Raw genomic sequence first — 14,544 nt, 5'->3', positions numbered from 1 at the left:
ATTGAATGAGATATGTGGGATTGTACTACCCTCCCCACATCCTGGAGATAAAATTATTATTATTATAACGGATATGAGTGTTAACGCTGGTTTCTTGGAGAATCTTCCATTGAATTCAGTAATAGTTTGGTCGATGATTGAATGAGATATGTGGGATTGTACTACCCTCCCCACATCCTGGAGATAAAATTATTATTATTATAACGGATATGAGTGTTAACGCTGGTTTCTTGGAGAATCTTCCATTGAATTCAGTAATAGTTTGGTCGATGATTGAATTAGAAGTCAAGCAGATTTTTTTAAACTTTAAACAGGGTTAGGGGTATTCCCATCTTAAAAAAAGTAAATACTGCAATCCTAGGGGTTCTAACAAACGAATCGCCCTCTGTGCATGGAGTCAGGCTTTTTTTCGAGTATTTTGAGACTCCAGAACAGAGTTTAAATCTGTCCGAATCAAATTCAACACTGGGGCGCACTTGAGATTTGTATATGGTTAGCAGCATTGTACTCTAAACTATCCACAGTCTAGTTTAAAACAAGCGCATCACATTGTTTTGTTTCTTTGAAAAATTACAGGGTTACTTGTAATTACCATACCAGTAGAATATTGATTTTCTTTAGACAACGCCAGTGTTCCCACCTTTACGTCTCTAAAAGACTACAATCCTAGTGGAAGTGGAATCTATCAAATGGATTGCCTGTTCTTTACGGATTTAATGGTTTTTTAAGGTACTTTGGGTCTCCAGGTCAGAGTTCAAATGTGTTGTCAAATTAAACAGTGGGTGGCACTTGAGATTTGTATATGGTTAGCAGTAGTGTACTTGAAAGTGTCTGCGGACCCCGTACAGTACGTCCAGCTACTGAGATACTGCCAGCGTGAATAAAGCTGGCATATTAAGGTGTTTTCTAAAATAACGGTGTTTATTTTCTTTTAAAAATTTCAGGGTTACCTTTTCCAGTAAAGTATTCCCAGCTTGCCTGCATACTGGCACCCCTCTACCCAAAGATGGACTGATCCTGGGAGGCTGGGACGATGGCGATAGTAATTCTGTGTATAGGAAGGTGATTTGACCACTTTGATTTTCACTAGTTATGGAAGGTTATTCCCAATCAAACACATTTAACAACTGTTGAGCAATAATTTGGCCTAAGCCAAGTCCATACTAACAATTTTACCATCCAGAACAAGATCAACTAGACATAACACCCAATCGTAAAATCGAGCTTCTAGACGCTATGAAAATAAAACCCCTTTCTTTCACCTCCTCAAATCAAAACTAAATTTATTTAAATTTTTAGTGGTTTCTCTGGTATAGTTTGGACATGACGTACTTAGGTTTAAATGTTATAAAGCGTAATATAAGAATAGTATCACAGTTTTCACAGTCCTCCTCACTAGAGTTTCCTTTTCTGGGGTGGCCTGTAGTTTATTTGTTTTCGTATTTAGTCTCTATTTAAATTTCTAATATTGTGTTCATATTGTTGAATGTGGCAAGTTGTTTAATATTCTGCTCTCCCAGTCATGTAATTTTACTACTTTTTAAAATATGTTGTTTTTTTTCTTTGATTTGGTAGGGCATGATATAGTTTCATGAAATTGAATATTAATTTCTCAAAAAATTTGTATACAAATTGGGAAAAGCTAATAAACTTTATTTTACAAAATTATACCAAATGAGTTGTAGAAAATAAATTACTTTTTTATTTCTTATACCTGAGAAATTGATGATGAAAACTGAACATTTCTAAATAGACTTATGATGTTTCCAGTGGTCCGTAGATCGCTTATTCCAGGACGACTGCGACAGGGATGTGAAGACCACGTGGTTCCCGAAGGGAATCAGCGAAGCCACGCAGATGTGTTTCCGTAGAAAGTCTTCGGAATGCGTGGTAAGTTTAATTTTATTTGGTTTATGGCCATTTGTGCTTTTAAATATATTAAAATACCAGAATTATACCAAATGAGTTAACGAAAATTGTAAAAAAAGATTTTAAAGCGTGTAGTAATTTTAAATTGCTAGATCAAACATGAAATATTACTATTAAAATATGTAACAGTAACATGAAATAAAAAAAATACAGTGTGTGGCAAGCCTACGCACGACGGAAGTGAAACTTTTAGTATTCTTCTCTCTCTCTTTTCATTTCATTCTCTCTTTTTTCTGTCTAACGTTAGTTTGAAGATTATAGGTCAAATAATTTAACGACGAAGCATAGATTTTCTCTATTTAATATTTTCTTATACATGAATGAATTTCGATATAAGTACAGTTCCAAAAATTTTCAATTTATTTACAGTTATGCAATATTATTTACAATTATTAAATATTACATACACAACAATATTACAATTAAAAATTTCGATTACGATTTACCAATCATGTGACATTTTTATTGTCACTTTCACGGATATTATTTCCTGATGTCGTGATAATTGGGTGATGGTAACTAAAGTGCGAGATATATACATTAGCACTCAAATCCTTAATGAATCTTGCAAAAACTGCATCGATTGTTGTCCCTCGTCTAGTCGTACTTATGTTCCTATCATTAACCATATCCAAATTAAGGGTGTTTTTGAAAAAGTTCAATAAATCTACAGATTCATTCTTCGCGAAATTTACTTTAAAATCTCCCGAAATAATCATCGGAATTTCGTGATAATTTGTATTTAATAACCTTGAACTACCCTCTGTGTGTGGCAAAAGTACATGGTGCATAAAAACTTTGATATCTGTAATCGATTTACCTGGCGAGATATAAATTGACCATAGTAATTTTTTTACTCGTATTACACTCACCGCGCAGTACACGAAGCAAGCAGCTGACGCCTGGCGTGGCGTCGTTGGCTAGAGAGAGAGGAAAAGAGAGAAGAGAGAGAGAGAACGTTCGTCAGTGGCTCCTTCACCTCAGTAAGCGACTACGGTGAGAGAGCGACAGTGAACGGTGAGCGGTGTTGGGCGTCCCGTACCCCCACCACCAAATGATCACGGTTTTTCGTGATGGTCATGAGTCGGTTTTCGGTCGGTCGGTCGAAAATGCATGACGCGCGTAAAGAAGTTTCACTTAAAAATTGGAATTAAAACAGTACCACAAGTCAAATCTCAATTTTACATTTCCTTTGCTACTATAAATTTGTAGGATTCTGCAAAGTGCTCAGAACATTTCATCTTCAAAACGAGAAGAAGTTCCTGTCTATATGAGATTTTGAAAAACCAACCCATCACCTTTTCTCGTCCCTTAAAGTAGAATTTTGATTCAATTCGATGAAACGAGCACAAGACGTTAAAAATTAGAGGAAAATTAAGATCATGAAAAACTTTGCGTAAAAACCGGACAACGCACTCTCCCAGATTGGTTTTGTTTGTTTTTTATACAAATCTATTTCTAAAACTGATTAAATTTTCCAAAGTTAAAGTACTAGATTTTTTCGGTGAAATTTTTTGCACTTGAAGTTCAAAAAAATAGGATCGCAACCTTGTTCACCTGAATTCGAAAAACTCTGCATAAAGCTCTGGCAACGCCGGGGACATCATTTTTTTTGATTGGTATCAAATATGTGTCTCCAAAAATTTTCACTCAATGATAAAATGTTTAATCTTAAGGACCAAACGTTCAAAGCTCAATACAGCCCAAAACTCAAGCTCAAAGCTATAAGCTCAAAGCTTAAATTCTTTTTGCCACTTTCTATCAGCCATACCGTTTTATATTTCTGTTGCTGTTTTAATCTATTATATACCTTAGGCGGTAGGAATATGTTTTAAATCGTTGCACCTTGTATTCATTTTAGATACTATCACTCTTTGTTATGTTCTTAGTCTTGTAATTGTGATCTACAAGACTGTGAAGCTTAGGGTTGTTGGTACAGTACATAAGTGCATGTTTATAGATTTTCTTTGTATCCAATAATTTGGTTTCCTTGAATAAGGCTGTCGATGTAAGCATGTTAGATTTTTTACCCGTCACTCTTACTACAGTTTGTTATGCCTTAGCTAATGGATCTAGAATGGTTTTCGCTGCACCGCCCCAGCTTAGTATGGCATACCTAATGATTGAATTGCAAAATGTGTATTTTTTATAATTATTTTCTTGTCAACAATGTTGCGTATATCTTTCAGGAAGAATATTAGTTTCGTATTCGTTTGGACGTATTTTCAATGTGCGCTCCCCGGGTTAAAGAGTCATCTATAAAAGTTCCCAGATATTTGACTAATTCCACCTTTTCAAGGTCTTGGCATGCGCATAAGTGTGCTATTTGTGCTCCCGGGTTCATTTACATGGACTTTAGTTTTCATTATTTTTAATGATAAATTAATGTTTATAAGACAAGGTTTTATGCATAGCGTAAAGAGAATTCTTTGGCAGGTTGGAAATAAGCCAATATAGCTCAGTGGTTTAGAGCACCTGACCGGACATCAGAAGGTACGGGTTCAATTCTGCATTTATTTTTACTTGGGAGATACTTTCAATTTGTATTGATATTTCACTCGACTAATTAATGCTTATAATTTTTTTATGTCACTGTTAGGTTAGGTTAGATTATCTCTTACTCTTGGGCTCACCTCTTTTGCTTATAGAAAAACAATTGAATTTGTTTTTTTTGCATTTAATCTCAAGAGGTTGTATTCTAGCCACTTTGATACTCTTACTAGACTTGTTTCAGGTTTTGAATTTATATCCTCCCGCGTATCCCCTTTGAAAAGTAAAACCGTATCATTACCTTTTTCTATTTTCAAGGTCTATTTTGCATAGTTCGTTTATATAAGCAAGAAAAAATATTGGTCGAAGCTTAATGCCCTGGAGTATCGAATAAATTTTTTGTGAGTTACTTAATTTATTATCGTTTTTTACACTCGAGTTCTTTCCGAGAGATAGTCATCAAACCATGCGAGTGGGATAGCTCTCACACCCATCATTTCTAGTTTCTTCAATAGAATTTTTGTGATATTGAGTCAAACGCTTTCTGATTTGTAGAAAACTGTATTTAAAGCATGAAGAAACTGAAAAACTAAATAACAATTTTACTAAAATATGTGACAGTAACATGAAATAAAAAAGAAACCAAAACAATACTTCTATAATTTGTAGGATTCCACAAAGTGCTGGTATATTTTTTAAATTTTTTTTTTATTTAAAAATATATTTCTTTTATATAAAAACATAAATATGTTAAACTAAAAAAAAACTAATTACAGTAAAAATCTTTTCTTTTTAACGTAACTACCCAATTCAATAGAGAAAAACTTTTCTCGCGTTTGAATTGGAGTGTAGTGCCATTACAATATATTATATTGAGTAAAGAAAAGAAAGAAAGTTTTTATTTATAAAGTAAGAAATAAACAAAATGTATGAAGCATGATAACAAAAATATAGATAATGAAAATATTTATTTATTGTTATTAAGTTTAATTTGTAGAACTCCATTTTATTTTTTTATTTTTTATATATACAATAATATTATTATTGGGTTTATAAAAACAGTTTATTTTTAAACAAGTTCTGCTGTGTAATTATTATTACGCGTGACAGCTGTTTCGCCCTCTGAAGGCATTATCAAACTGTGGGTAGCCCACTTACAGACGATAAATTTATATTATTTCTAGGTAGGTATTTTAATTTCATTTACTGATTTCTTAATTGATTTCTAAGTAAAATATCAAAAATTATTAATGGTTATTACCCCAGCAAAGTTTCCCCAATTAGTGTAATGTTTAAATTTGACTGAATGTCTTTATGTTAGTTATTCCCAAACGATGACTCATAGGGTTATTTTAATAGCATAATTAAGTACTTCATAGTGCACTCATATTTGCATTAGGTTTGAAGATATCTAGTAGGGGTGAACGAATTATATTTGTTTGTTCATTAATTAGAATAGCTTTTGGATTATTAGAGTTTTTGTTAATTTCTAACTGCTCTAAAAGATTCAGTTTACGGCCTTTATTTTGTATGTGTAACGGAGTTGGTTTATTATTATCATTAAGTGAGTGATTTTCATCTAGGAGATGTTTGGCAAATTGAGATTGTATTTTATTATTATTTTTAAAAGATCTTATATGTTCTTTAAACCTAGTGTTAAAGGACCGGCCCGTTTGTCCAACATAAACAGCGTTGCATTCGTCACACTGGAGTTTATAAATGCCACTATTTTGTAATTTGAGTACCTTACTTTTTGAGTTTTTAAGAGATGATCCTAAGTTGTTATTTGTGCGGAAGGCAATATCTAAACCACACTTTTTGAGGACTTTGGCAATTTTATTAGATGTCTGTCCGATGAATTCTAAACACCCGAATTTATTATTCGTCTTATTATTAGTCGTTGGGTAAATTAATTTAAGGTTATTTTTGTGTTTGTTATTATTAATTATTTTTTCATTATTATTTTTTATTAATTACACAGCAGAACTTGTTTAAAAATAAACTGTTTTTATAAACCCAATAATAATATTATTGTATATATAAAAAATAAAAAAATAAAATGGAGTTCTACAAATTAAACTTAATAACAATAAATAAATTGAAGGTTGCTGATATAGCTACCCAAGTGATTTTTTACAGACGATTAAAATTAAAACATCGGAAAATAGTGCAAAACCTTTGGTTTAACCAAGAGTGTTTGAAGTTAAACGTGATCCCCAAGTACGTGCATATTTCTACCAAAAGCAAATCCTCGGCAGCCATAAAAACTGTGCATCGAGCGCAGAGGATATGGTTGAAGGAGGAGACTAAGGAATGTTGTCGGAAAAGGGACACAATACTTCACTACATCAAGGTATTGCATTCGGAATTAACTTTTAAACTGCATCCATGGGAATTTGATACCCTGGATTACGATACTCGTGAACACATCGGCGGAATTATATCTGATAAATTCAAAACTCAGGAAAATAAACTTAAAAAACTTGTCGAATCTAAAAATAAAAATGTAAAAGTCAATGAATATCAAAGTAATACAAACACGGAGTTTTATATAAAAACTATTAACCTATCAGGTGAAACTTTTGAAGAAGATGAAATAAATTTACTAGATAAAGGCTTCAAATATAAAATAAATTCAGATATCACTAAAAAACAAATTGAATGTTTGGCAATCGACACAGAAATTTCTCTGTCTAAAATAAAAAATAACGGCTTACCTAAACAAATAACAGCGGATATATTGAGAAAAACTTTGAAATCAACCAGTAAAAATAAAAATAAATTCAATATAAAAGAAACGGAAATTTTAAATGATATTAAAGCCAAAATTAAAAATAGCGACCTCACAATTACTAAAGCGGATAAGGGAAATTCCGTCGTTATATTAAACAAAATTGATTACTTAAATAAAGTAGAAGCATTCCTAAAACCAGAAGACTTTGAAATCTTAAAAAAGGACCCAACGGACAAAATTTCAGTAAACGTGCGCAACCTAATAAATAATTGCCAATCAATATTCCCAAATAAATTCGCTAGAAGAAGTGCAATGGTGATGAATCCAAGGGCTCCTGCATTATACGGACAACCTAAAATTCACAAGGATAATATCCCCATACGTCCCGTGGTTTCTTTTATAAACGCCCCAACGACAATACTCGCCAAAAAACTTAACTTTCTTTTCAAACAACATACTAAATTCTACCCAAAACACAGCGTTAAAAATTCTCTCGAACTTGTAAATAAAATAAAAAACATTAATCTACCGCACAATTGCCAGTTCATATCTTTAGACGTGGTCAGTCTCTTTAGCAATATCCCTATTCAAGAATGCCTTAAAATCATTGAAGATATTTTAGACGAATCTAATATAAACCCAGTTACTAAAAAAGACTTATTCGATCTATTTAAAATTTGTGTTGAAACTAACTACTTTGAGTTTAATGATAAATTCTATCAACAAAACGACGGATTACCAATGGGATCGCCCCTCAGTCCACTTCTTGCAGAAATATTCATGGATTACATTGAAAAACAAATTTTAAATTCAATCTTTAGCAAACACATAATATACTATGTTCGTTATGTTGACGACATTTTGGTCTGTTGGAAAGGTACCAACAGACAATTAGATCTTTTTGTCACATTTGCTAACTCCATCAACCGTAAAATCTGCTTTACGGTTGAAAGAGAGTGTAATAATAAAATTAATTTTTTAGACCTAACTATCGGTAGAGAAAATAATAAACATACGTTTGAAATTTTCCGTAAGCCTACGTTTACAGATACGACCATTAATTATAAATCTTTACACCCATGGTCACATAAATTATCTGCCTACCACTCAATGGTACATAGGCTTACTAATATCCCACTTGACAAGAAAGCATACGAGAGGGAAAAAAATACAATCCTAACTATTGCTAAAAATAATGGCTTCAAGGGTAGAGACATTGAAAAAATAATTAATAATAACAAACACAAAAATAACCTTAAATTAATTTACCCAACGACTAATAATAAGACGAATAATAAATTCGGGTGTTTAGAATTCATCGGACAGACATCTAATAAAATTGCCAAAGTCCTCAAAAAGTGTGGTTTAGATATTGCCTTCCGCACAAATAACAACTTAGGATCATCTCTTAAAAACTCAAAAAGTAAGGTACTCAAATTACAAAATAGTGGCATTTATAAACTCCAGTGTGACGAATGCAACGCTGTTTATGTTGGACAAACGGGCCGGTCCTTTAACACTAGGTTTAAAGAACATATAAGATCTTTTAAAAATAATAATAAAATACAATCTCAATTTGCCAAACATCTCCTAGATGAAAATCACTCACTTAATGATAATAATAAACCAACTCCGTTACACATACAAAATAAAGGCCGTAAACTGAATCTTTTAGAGCAGTTAGAAATTAACAAAAACTCTAATAATCCAAAAGCTATTCTAATTAATGAACAAACAAATATAATTCGTTCACCCCTACTAGATATCTTCAAACCTAATGCAAATATGAGTGCACTATGAAGTACTTAATTATGCTATTAAAATAACCCTATGAGTCATCGTTTGGGAATAACTAACATAAAGACATTCAGTCAAATTTAAACATTACACTAATTGGGGAAACTTTGCTGGGGTAATAACCATTAATAATTTTTGATATTTTACTTAGAAATCAATTAAGAAATCAGTAAATGAAATTAAAATACCTACCTAGAAATAATATAAATTTATCGTCTGTAAGTGGGCTACCCACAGTTTGATAATGCCTTCAGAGGGCGAAACAGCTGTCACGCGTAATAATAATTACACAGCAGAACTTGTTTAAAAATAAACTGTTTTTATAAACCCAATAATAATATTATTGTATATATAAAAAAAAAAAAAAAAAAAAAAAAAAAAAAAAAAAAAAAATAATGAAAATAGTCTACAATAGCTGTTACTAAATTAGATACATAGTAAATATAAATAAATGTAAGAATATATTTATGTACATTGAACATTAATTTAAGAATAAAAATAATATTATTACATTTCGATTAATAAGTAGGTAGTAAGTGGTATAAGTGCATGCAGTTATTTTATTCGTTATATTACGCTTAATTCTATATATATACTTATATCAATAGTACCCCAAACTTGTTGACCAGATCATGTATCCAAATGATTAGTGAGTGTGTCCGATAGTTGTTTGTGTATGTGTTGTAGAAAAATGATACATTTTAACCTTAGTTCCTTTTCTGTACATATAATGTAATAGTGGCGACGGAGACAGGTTTGTCAATTAACCATATTACAACCATGTTTCAACGGAACTTCTTTAATAGAATGACTAAATAAAATACCCTGAGAGGATTTGGTAGACCAATATATTGGTAAACCAATATTATTCAGTGGCTTGACATTTGGAGGAAACGCCTATTATTTCTTACTTTTCCTAACCCATTTCATTTAGATAAAACATAAATAAGCATATTTGTTTGTACAATACTGTATTTCAGTACAATATTTTTTCTGGCAAGCCTAGGACTGGGTCAAGGATATCATGGTAATAATCATTTTTCAAAACTTGGATACACAATTTTTCATGTTATGTTTTTTTTTTCTCCATAATAATAATACCAACATATAATGTGGGCACTGCTTCGTCCATGTTCTGTTGATGAAACTTTCTTCAAAATATTTGAACACAGAAGAGTCCTTGGTTATATTCCAACCTCAGGTCTCATGGCTTTGAAGCACATTTATTCACTGCTACGGGCACCTGAGAAGTGCACTTATATCACAAACATGTTATACATTTACCTATGAAAACGGAAGGTACCAAATGAAAAAAATCGTAATTTACTAATATTACATTCTTAAAGTGTAACAACGATAAGAAAATAGATTCGTTTTTTGGCTTAACCTTTTTTACAAAGGTCTTAAATATTAATTGCCCGTATATAATAATTTTTCCAAATGTTTTATTATCAATATAAACTTTTTTTACAGGTGTTTTTCGATGTCTGCATATACATATCTAGGATATACCTGTGTCGAAACAGACGTATTGGATACATAAATTAGTGTTTACATATATTTGAAACATATAATATTTCATTACATTAAATGACAATGTGTAAATGATAAAAAATAATAAATAATAATAGTAAACGATAAATTGGTTAATCAGCATCTAGTTGGAGTTCATACTTATAAAGGGAGTTTAAACTTATAAATTTTTATTAAATAAAAAAATATATGTTCGAATGCAGCTTAATTAATATTTAAATGAATATTAATTTAAAGTTGTTGCAGTAAATATGATTACACAATAAATTGTTAAACCAAAATATATTAGCCCCGGGCGCGTCAACGATGTTGCGTGAGGCTGTATTTTTATTATTCATCCTCAGGCAACATTTTTTTTATATTAACCCCGGGCCGCATCAACAATTTAGCGTGAGGCTGTATTTTTATTATTCATTTTAAATATTTGTAGGAAGGTTGCCCGTTTTATGAAAAATAAATTAAATTTAGCTAGTATTATTATCAATAATATCATTAGATAGCTCCTCGTGATTACAACATTAACTAACAATATTCTCAAATATCGCTCGAAGAAACCCTTTGCGGCATCTTGATTGTTTATGTATTAAACATTATATTGTTTTTAAGTTTATATTTTATAATTAGCCGACTGACAGTTTTAAATACATACACTAACAACGATGGCGTCACCTGTAATGCTGGGCAAACAATTGGAATTTGACGGCGTGTTTAAAAAAAAGAACAAAGGCCATGAAACTATTATATTCTTGTCTAACAAGGAATGCGCGATGGCAAAAGAGGAGTGCAACCATGCGATACTAATAAGTAATTTTTATTTGTTTTCTTTCTCCGTAATTATTAGGGCACTTCAAACAACTTCTTCAATTTAGTACGAAGCCACGACTCATAGTCTGACTCCTACATTTACGTTAATGTAATCTTTTGTGATTGTTTTCAGGGTGGTACTGGTCCGGTGGAGATTTACAATGGAGATCGCGTCGGCTGCACACATCTGATAGTGGCCGTCACCTCCATGCGCGCTGGTAACTGCCGCGACTACGTGTCCTCCAGGGTGGCCCCCTACATAGCGCTCATCGAAGGCCTCGTTTGGCCCGATAGTTAGAGTGGTTCTCTCTATCCATCCAACAGGCTGTACACACCTTGAACTTCCTGTACTGCTTACACAGCCACCTGTAGGCGTGTATATACCTGTGGCGTCTCTTGTCGCCACATACCCATGGATATACCCCTCGCGTCGCGTCGTCTGATAGTGGATTCTTCCATTCGTCCAATAACCTCTCACTTCCTCTGCCACTTCATCCTCTTGATGTCTGCACACACCTCGTGACCTCCGGGAAGAGATCCACACACCCATCGAGGGCCTTGTAGGACGTGGTATTAAAGGTTTGAGGGACTACCAGATCTACATACTGTACTTACTATTGGGACGTGTTTGAATTTGAGGGGTGTCTGCAAATACCTCATGACTTTTAGCACTTATCGCGGGTCTCCTGTGGCCTAGTGATTATATTAGAATGGCTTCCACCATGCATTCAATTACCCCACATTATCGTTATAAATAATATTATTATATAATTATTGATGGTTGTGAGGTTCATGAACAGTGGTGTTGCTGAAAATATATGATAAGAAATATGATAACAGAATTTTTTTTCCCAACTTTGATTAATTTCCGAATTTCACGTAAGATATTACGATAATTATACATTTGTCTTTATGAAAACATTTGTCTTTTTTGATAAAAAAAATTTCCCGACCCATTTCCAAACAATTTTCCGATAAAAAAATTTCGTTTGTAATTTTTCCTGTGTAAACGAAGATTTTTTTTCAGAAAAATAAAATTTTCCCAACATCGATAATTTGCAAACTTCACATATGGATATTTCAAAAGATGTTTTCATAAAAAAATCCCGATTCATTTTCCGACCAATTTTTTCATAAAATTTTTAAAAAATTTTTTTTCAATTTTCTTGAAAAAATTTTTTAGAAAAAATATCAAAAAAAAAATTGTTTTATAAAAAATTCCCCACCCATATTCCGAGCTTAAAGTTTTTTGCAAAATTAAAAATTCCCATCATTGAAACTTCCACACTTCACATAATATCAAAAAGGTCCTTTTTTTAATTTACCGATCTATTTTCCGACCATTTTTCACTGAAAAATAAAGTTTCCCGAGATCAAAAATTGTCTCACCTAACAAATATTGAAAATGTCAAAAATTAATATTGAAAATTATAAATTTATGAACCCAACTTCTTGTCCCTATACTTGTACCCGGTGAGTATTTTGCCCCTGGATCGCCCTCATATTATTTTCCAAGGGACCGGCTATTTTTGGAACCGGTTCCTTTCAGCTTTTATAATTTTCGAAAATTTGAGCTGTGCCTATAAACCAAAAATGTATCTAAAATGATGTTCTATATGTAAATGGTAATCTTGACATTTTAGAGTTCACAAACCGATTTAGTTAAAAATTTCTGTCAAAATTAGCAATTTCGGTAAACAATAGATATAAACCTAATGCTGTAAGACACTAAAATTTCACACTCAACTGCGTTGCAGAACGTTGTTACCTTACTTTAAACTTAATTTTCTGCACATGGTCAACACTCAGATTATGTAGATTGCTTACCGATCTGTAGGATAACGGGCTTAGTAGAAATAGTTTTCATTCGTTCAGTGAATTTCAAATGAACGAAGTTATACAATATACTTATATTACGTTTACCTCTATTCAATGTATATTACAACACAGGCATTAGCCTAGTGTGATAGTCAAAAGAAAAAGTACTGTATCATCATGTATTTATTAAATATTATATTTATTAAATGAAAAAATTATTTATTAAATCATTAATTTTTTTAATAGGATAGAAAAATTAACAGGTTCTCATGTGAAAAGGAAGTTTTTGCACATATGTATTTACTGTTAGCAGCGCATTCAAATACTGCCGCCACAGTGTTTAGTTTACTAATTGGCCGCCAGAGGCGCCACTCTCATCGCTGTCGGCCAATCAGGGATCTACACTTCGCGGGTGGTTTGCGGTACGGCCGGCAGAGGCGCTGCTGGTTTGAGGCGGGAGCAACTCCCCCCCCCCCCAGGAGGAAGGATTGCAAGCGATCGACACTTTAGCACAGGCACGCTGAGCGAATACACACCATTTTAAAGTTATTGATTGTAATACCGTGGAGACAAGATTAAAGTATATCATCATAAACATCTATTAGCGTTTCATTATTGCTAACAATACTAATAATAGCTACCGTACATACAGAGGGGCAAAACTCTATACAGTGAACTTGACTAAATTGGGCGAAGTTCATCAAAAATCCGCCCACAGAGCCTATTTTTTAGCTGCTAGTAATAAATTATTGTTATTAACTTTATTGTATAAATGGAATAAAAAGTGAAGTAACAGTTGTATTACTAATTACCTACACAAAAGAAATGTGTTTCATAATGATTCAATATGTACTAGTACCTCAATCAACAATTACTGCTTATTATATTTTTTCCACCTGTAAACAACCAACTTTATTTTTGTAGGAAAGGCTTTGTTAGTGTTAAATTTCTCACTAGATGGCGTCGAGACTAGAGTTATCGAGTTATTTCGGGTTGGAAATAAGCCGACATAGCTCAGTGGTTACAGAGAACCTGACCGGACATCAGAAGGCACGGGTTCACTTCCCGTTGGCGGCATTTATTTCTGTACCCGAGAAGCATACGGATGCAAGTCCAAAATTTGAAGAAATGAGTTTTTGATGAAGACATGAAGTAAATTATCATGTTCATTAGTGGCAGAAAGATGCAAGCCCTATCTTGAATATTTATGGTATTTTCAAAAATATTATAAGGATGCAAGAACCATTAGCACATTCACACCGTAGAAGCATAAAGATGTACATTGGACTTGCATCTTTCTGCCTCTAACATTACTACGCTTTCCATGGAAGTAAACATTCGAATGTAGACTCAAGTCCATTTTGCGTCCTTCTGCCTCTAATTACTATATTAGGGATGGAAAACAGGTGGCAAATGAAGTAGCTTCTTGCCTCTTAAAG

At 32.6% G+C, this 14,544-nt stretch overlaps 1 protein-coding gene across 1 annotated transcript in view; it reads left to right on the top strand.

Annotated features, from left to right (window-relative positions):
• The window catches only part of LOC149409743 (complement factor D-like), a 52,236-nt gene extending 39,975 nt beyond the window's left edge, over positions 1-12,261 (top strand). The window contains exons 6-8 of the mRNA XM_089649400.1: positions 945-1,062; positions 1,771-1,890; positions 11,421-12,261. Coding sequence (XP_089505526.1) covers positions 945-1,062; positions 1,771-1,890; positions 11,421-11,585 — 403 coding nt within the window. The 3' untranslated portion in view covers positions 11,586-12,261. The remainder of the gene's footprint in view (positions 1-944; positions 1,063-1,770; positions 1,891-11,420) is intronic.
• Positions 12,262-14,544: the final 2,283 nt, after the last annotated feature.

The sequence above is a fragment of the Hesperophylax consimilis genome, chromosome 30 (genome assembly GCF_061612785.1).
Source record: "Hesperophylax consimilis isolate HC1 chromosome 30, BYU_Hcon_1.0, whole genome shotgun sequence".
In the NCBI taxonomy this organism is placed as follows: Eukaryota; Metazoa; Arthropoda; class Insecta; order Trichoptera; family Limnephilidae; genus Hesperophylax; species Hesperophylax consimilis.
The sequence above is the reverse complement of the archived record's forward strand: the minus strand, read 5'-3'. Positions and strand labels throughout refer to the sequence as shown.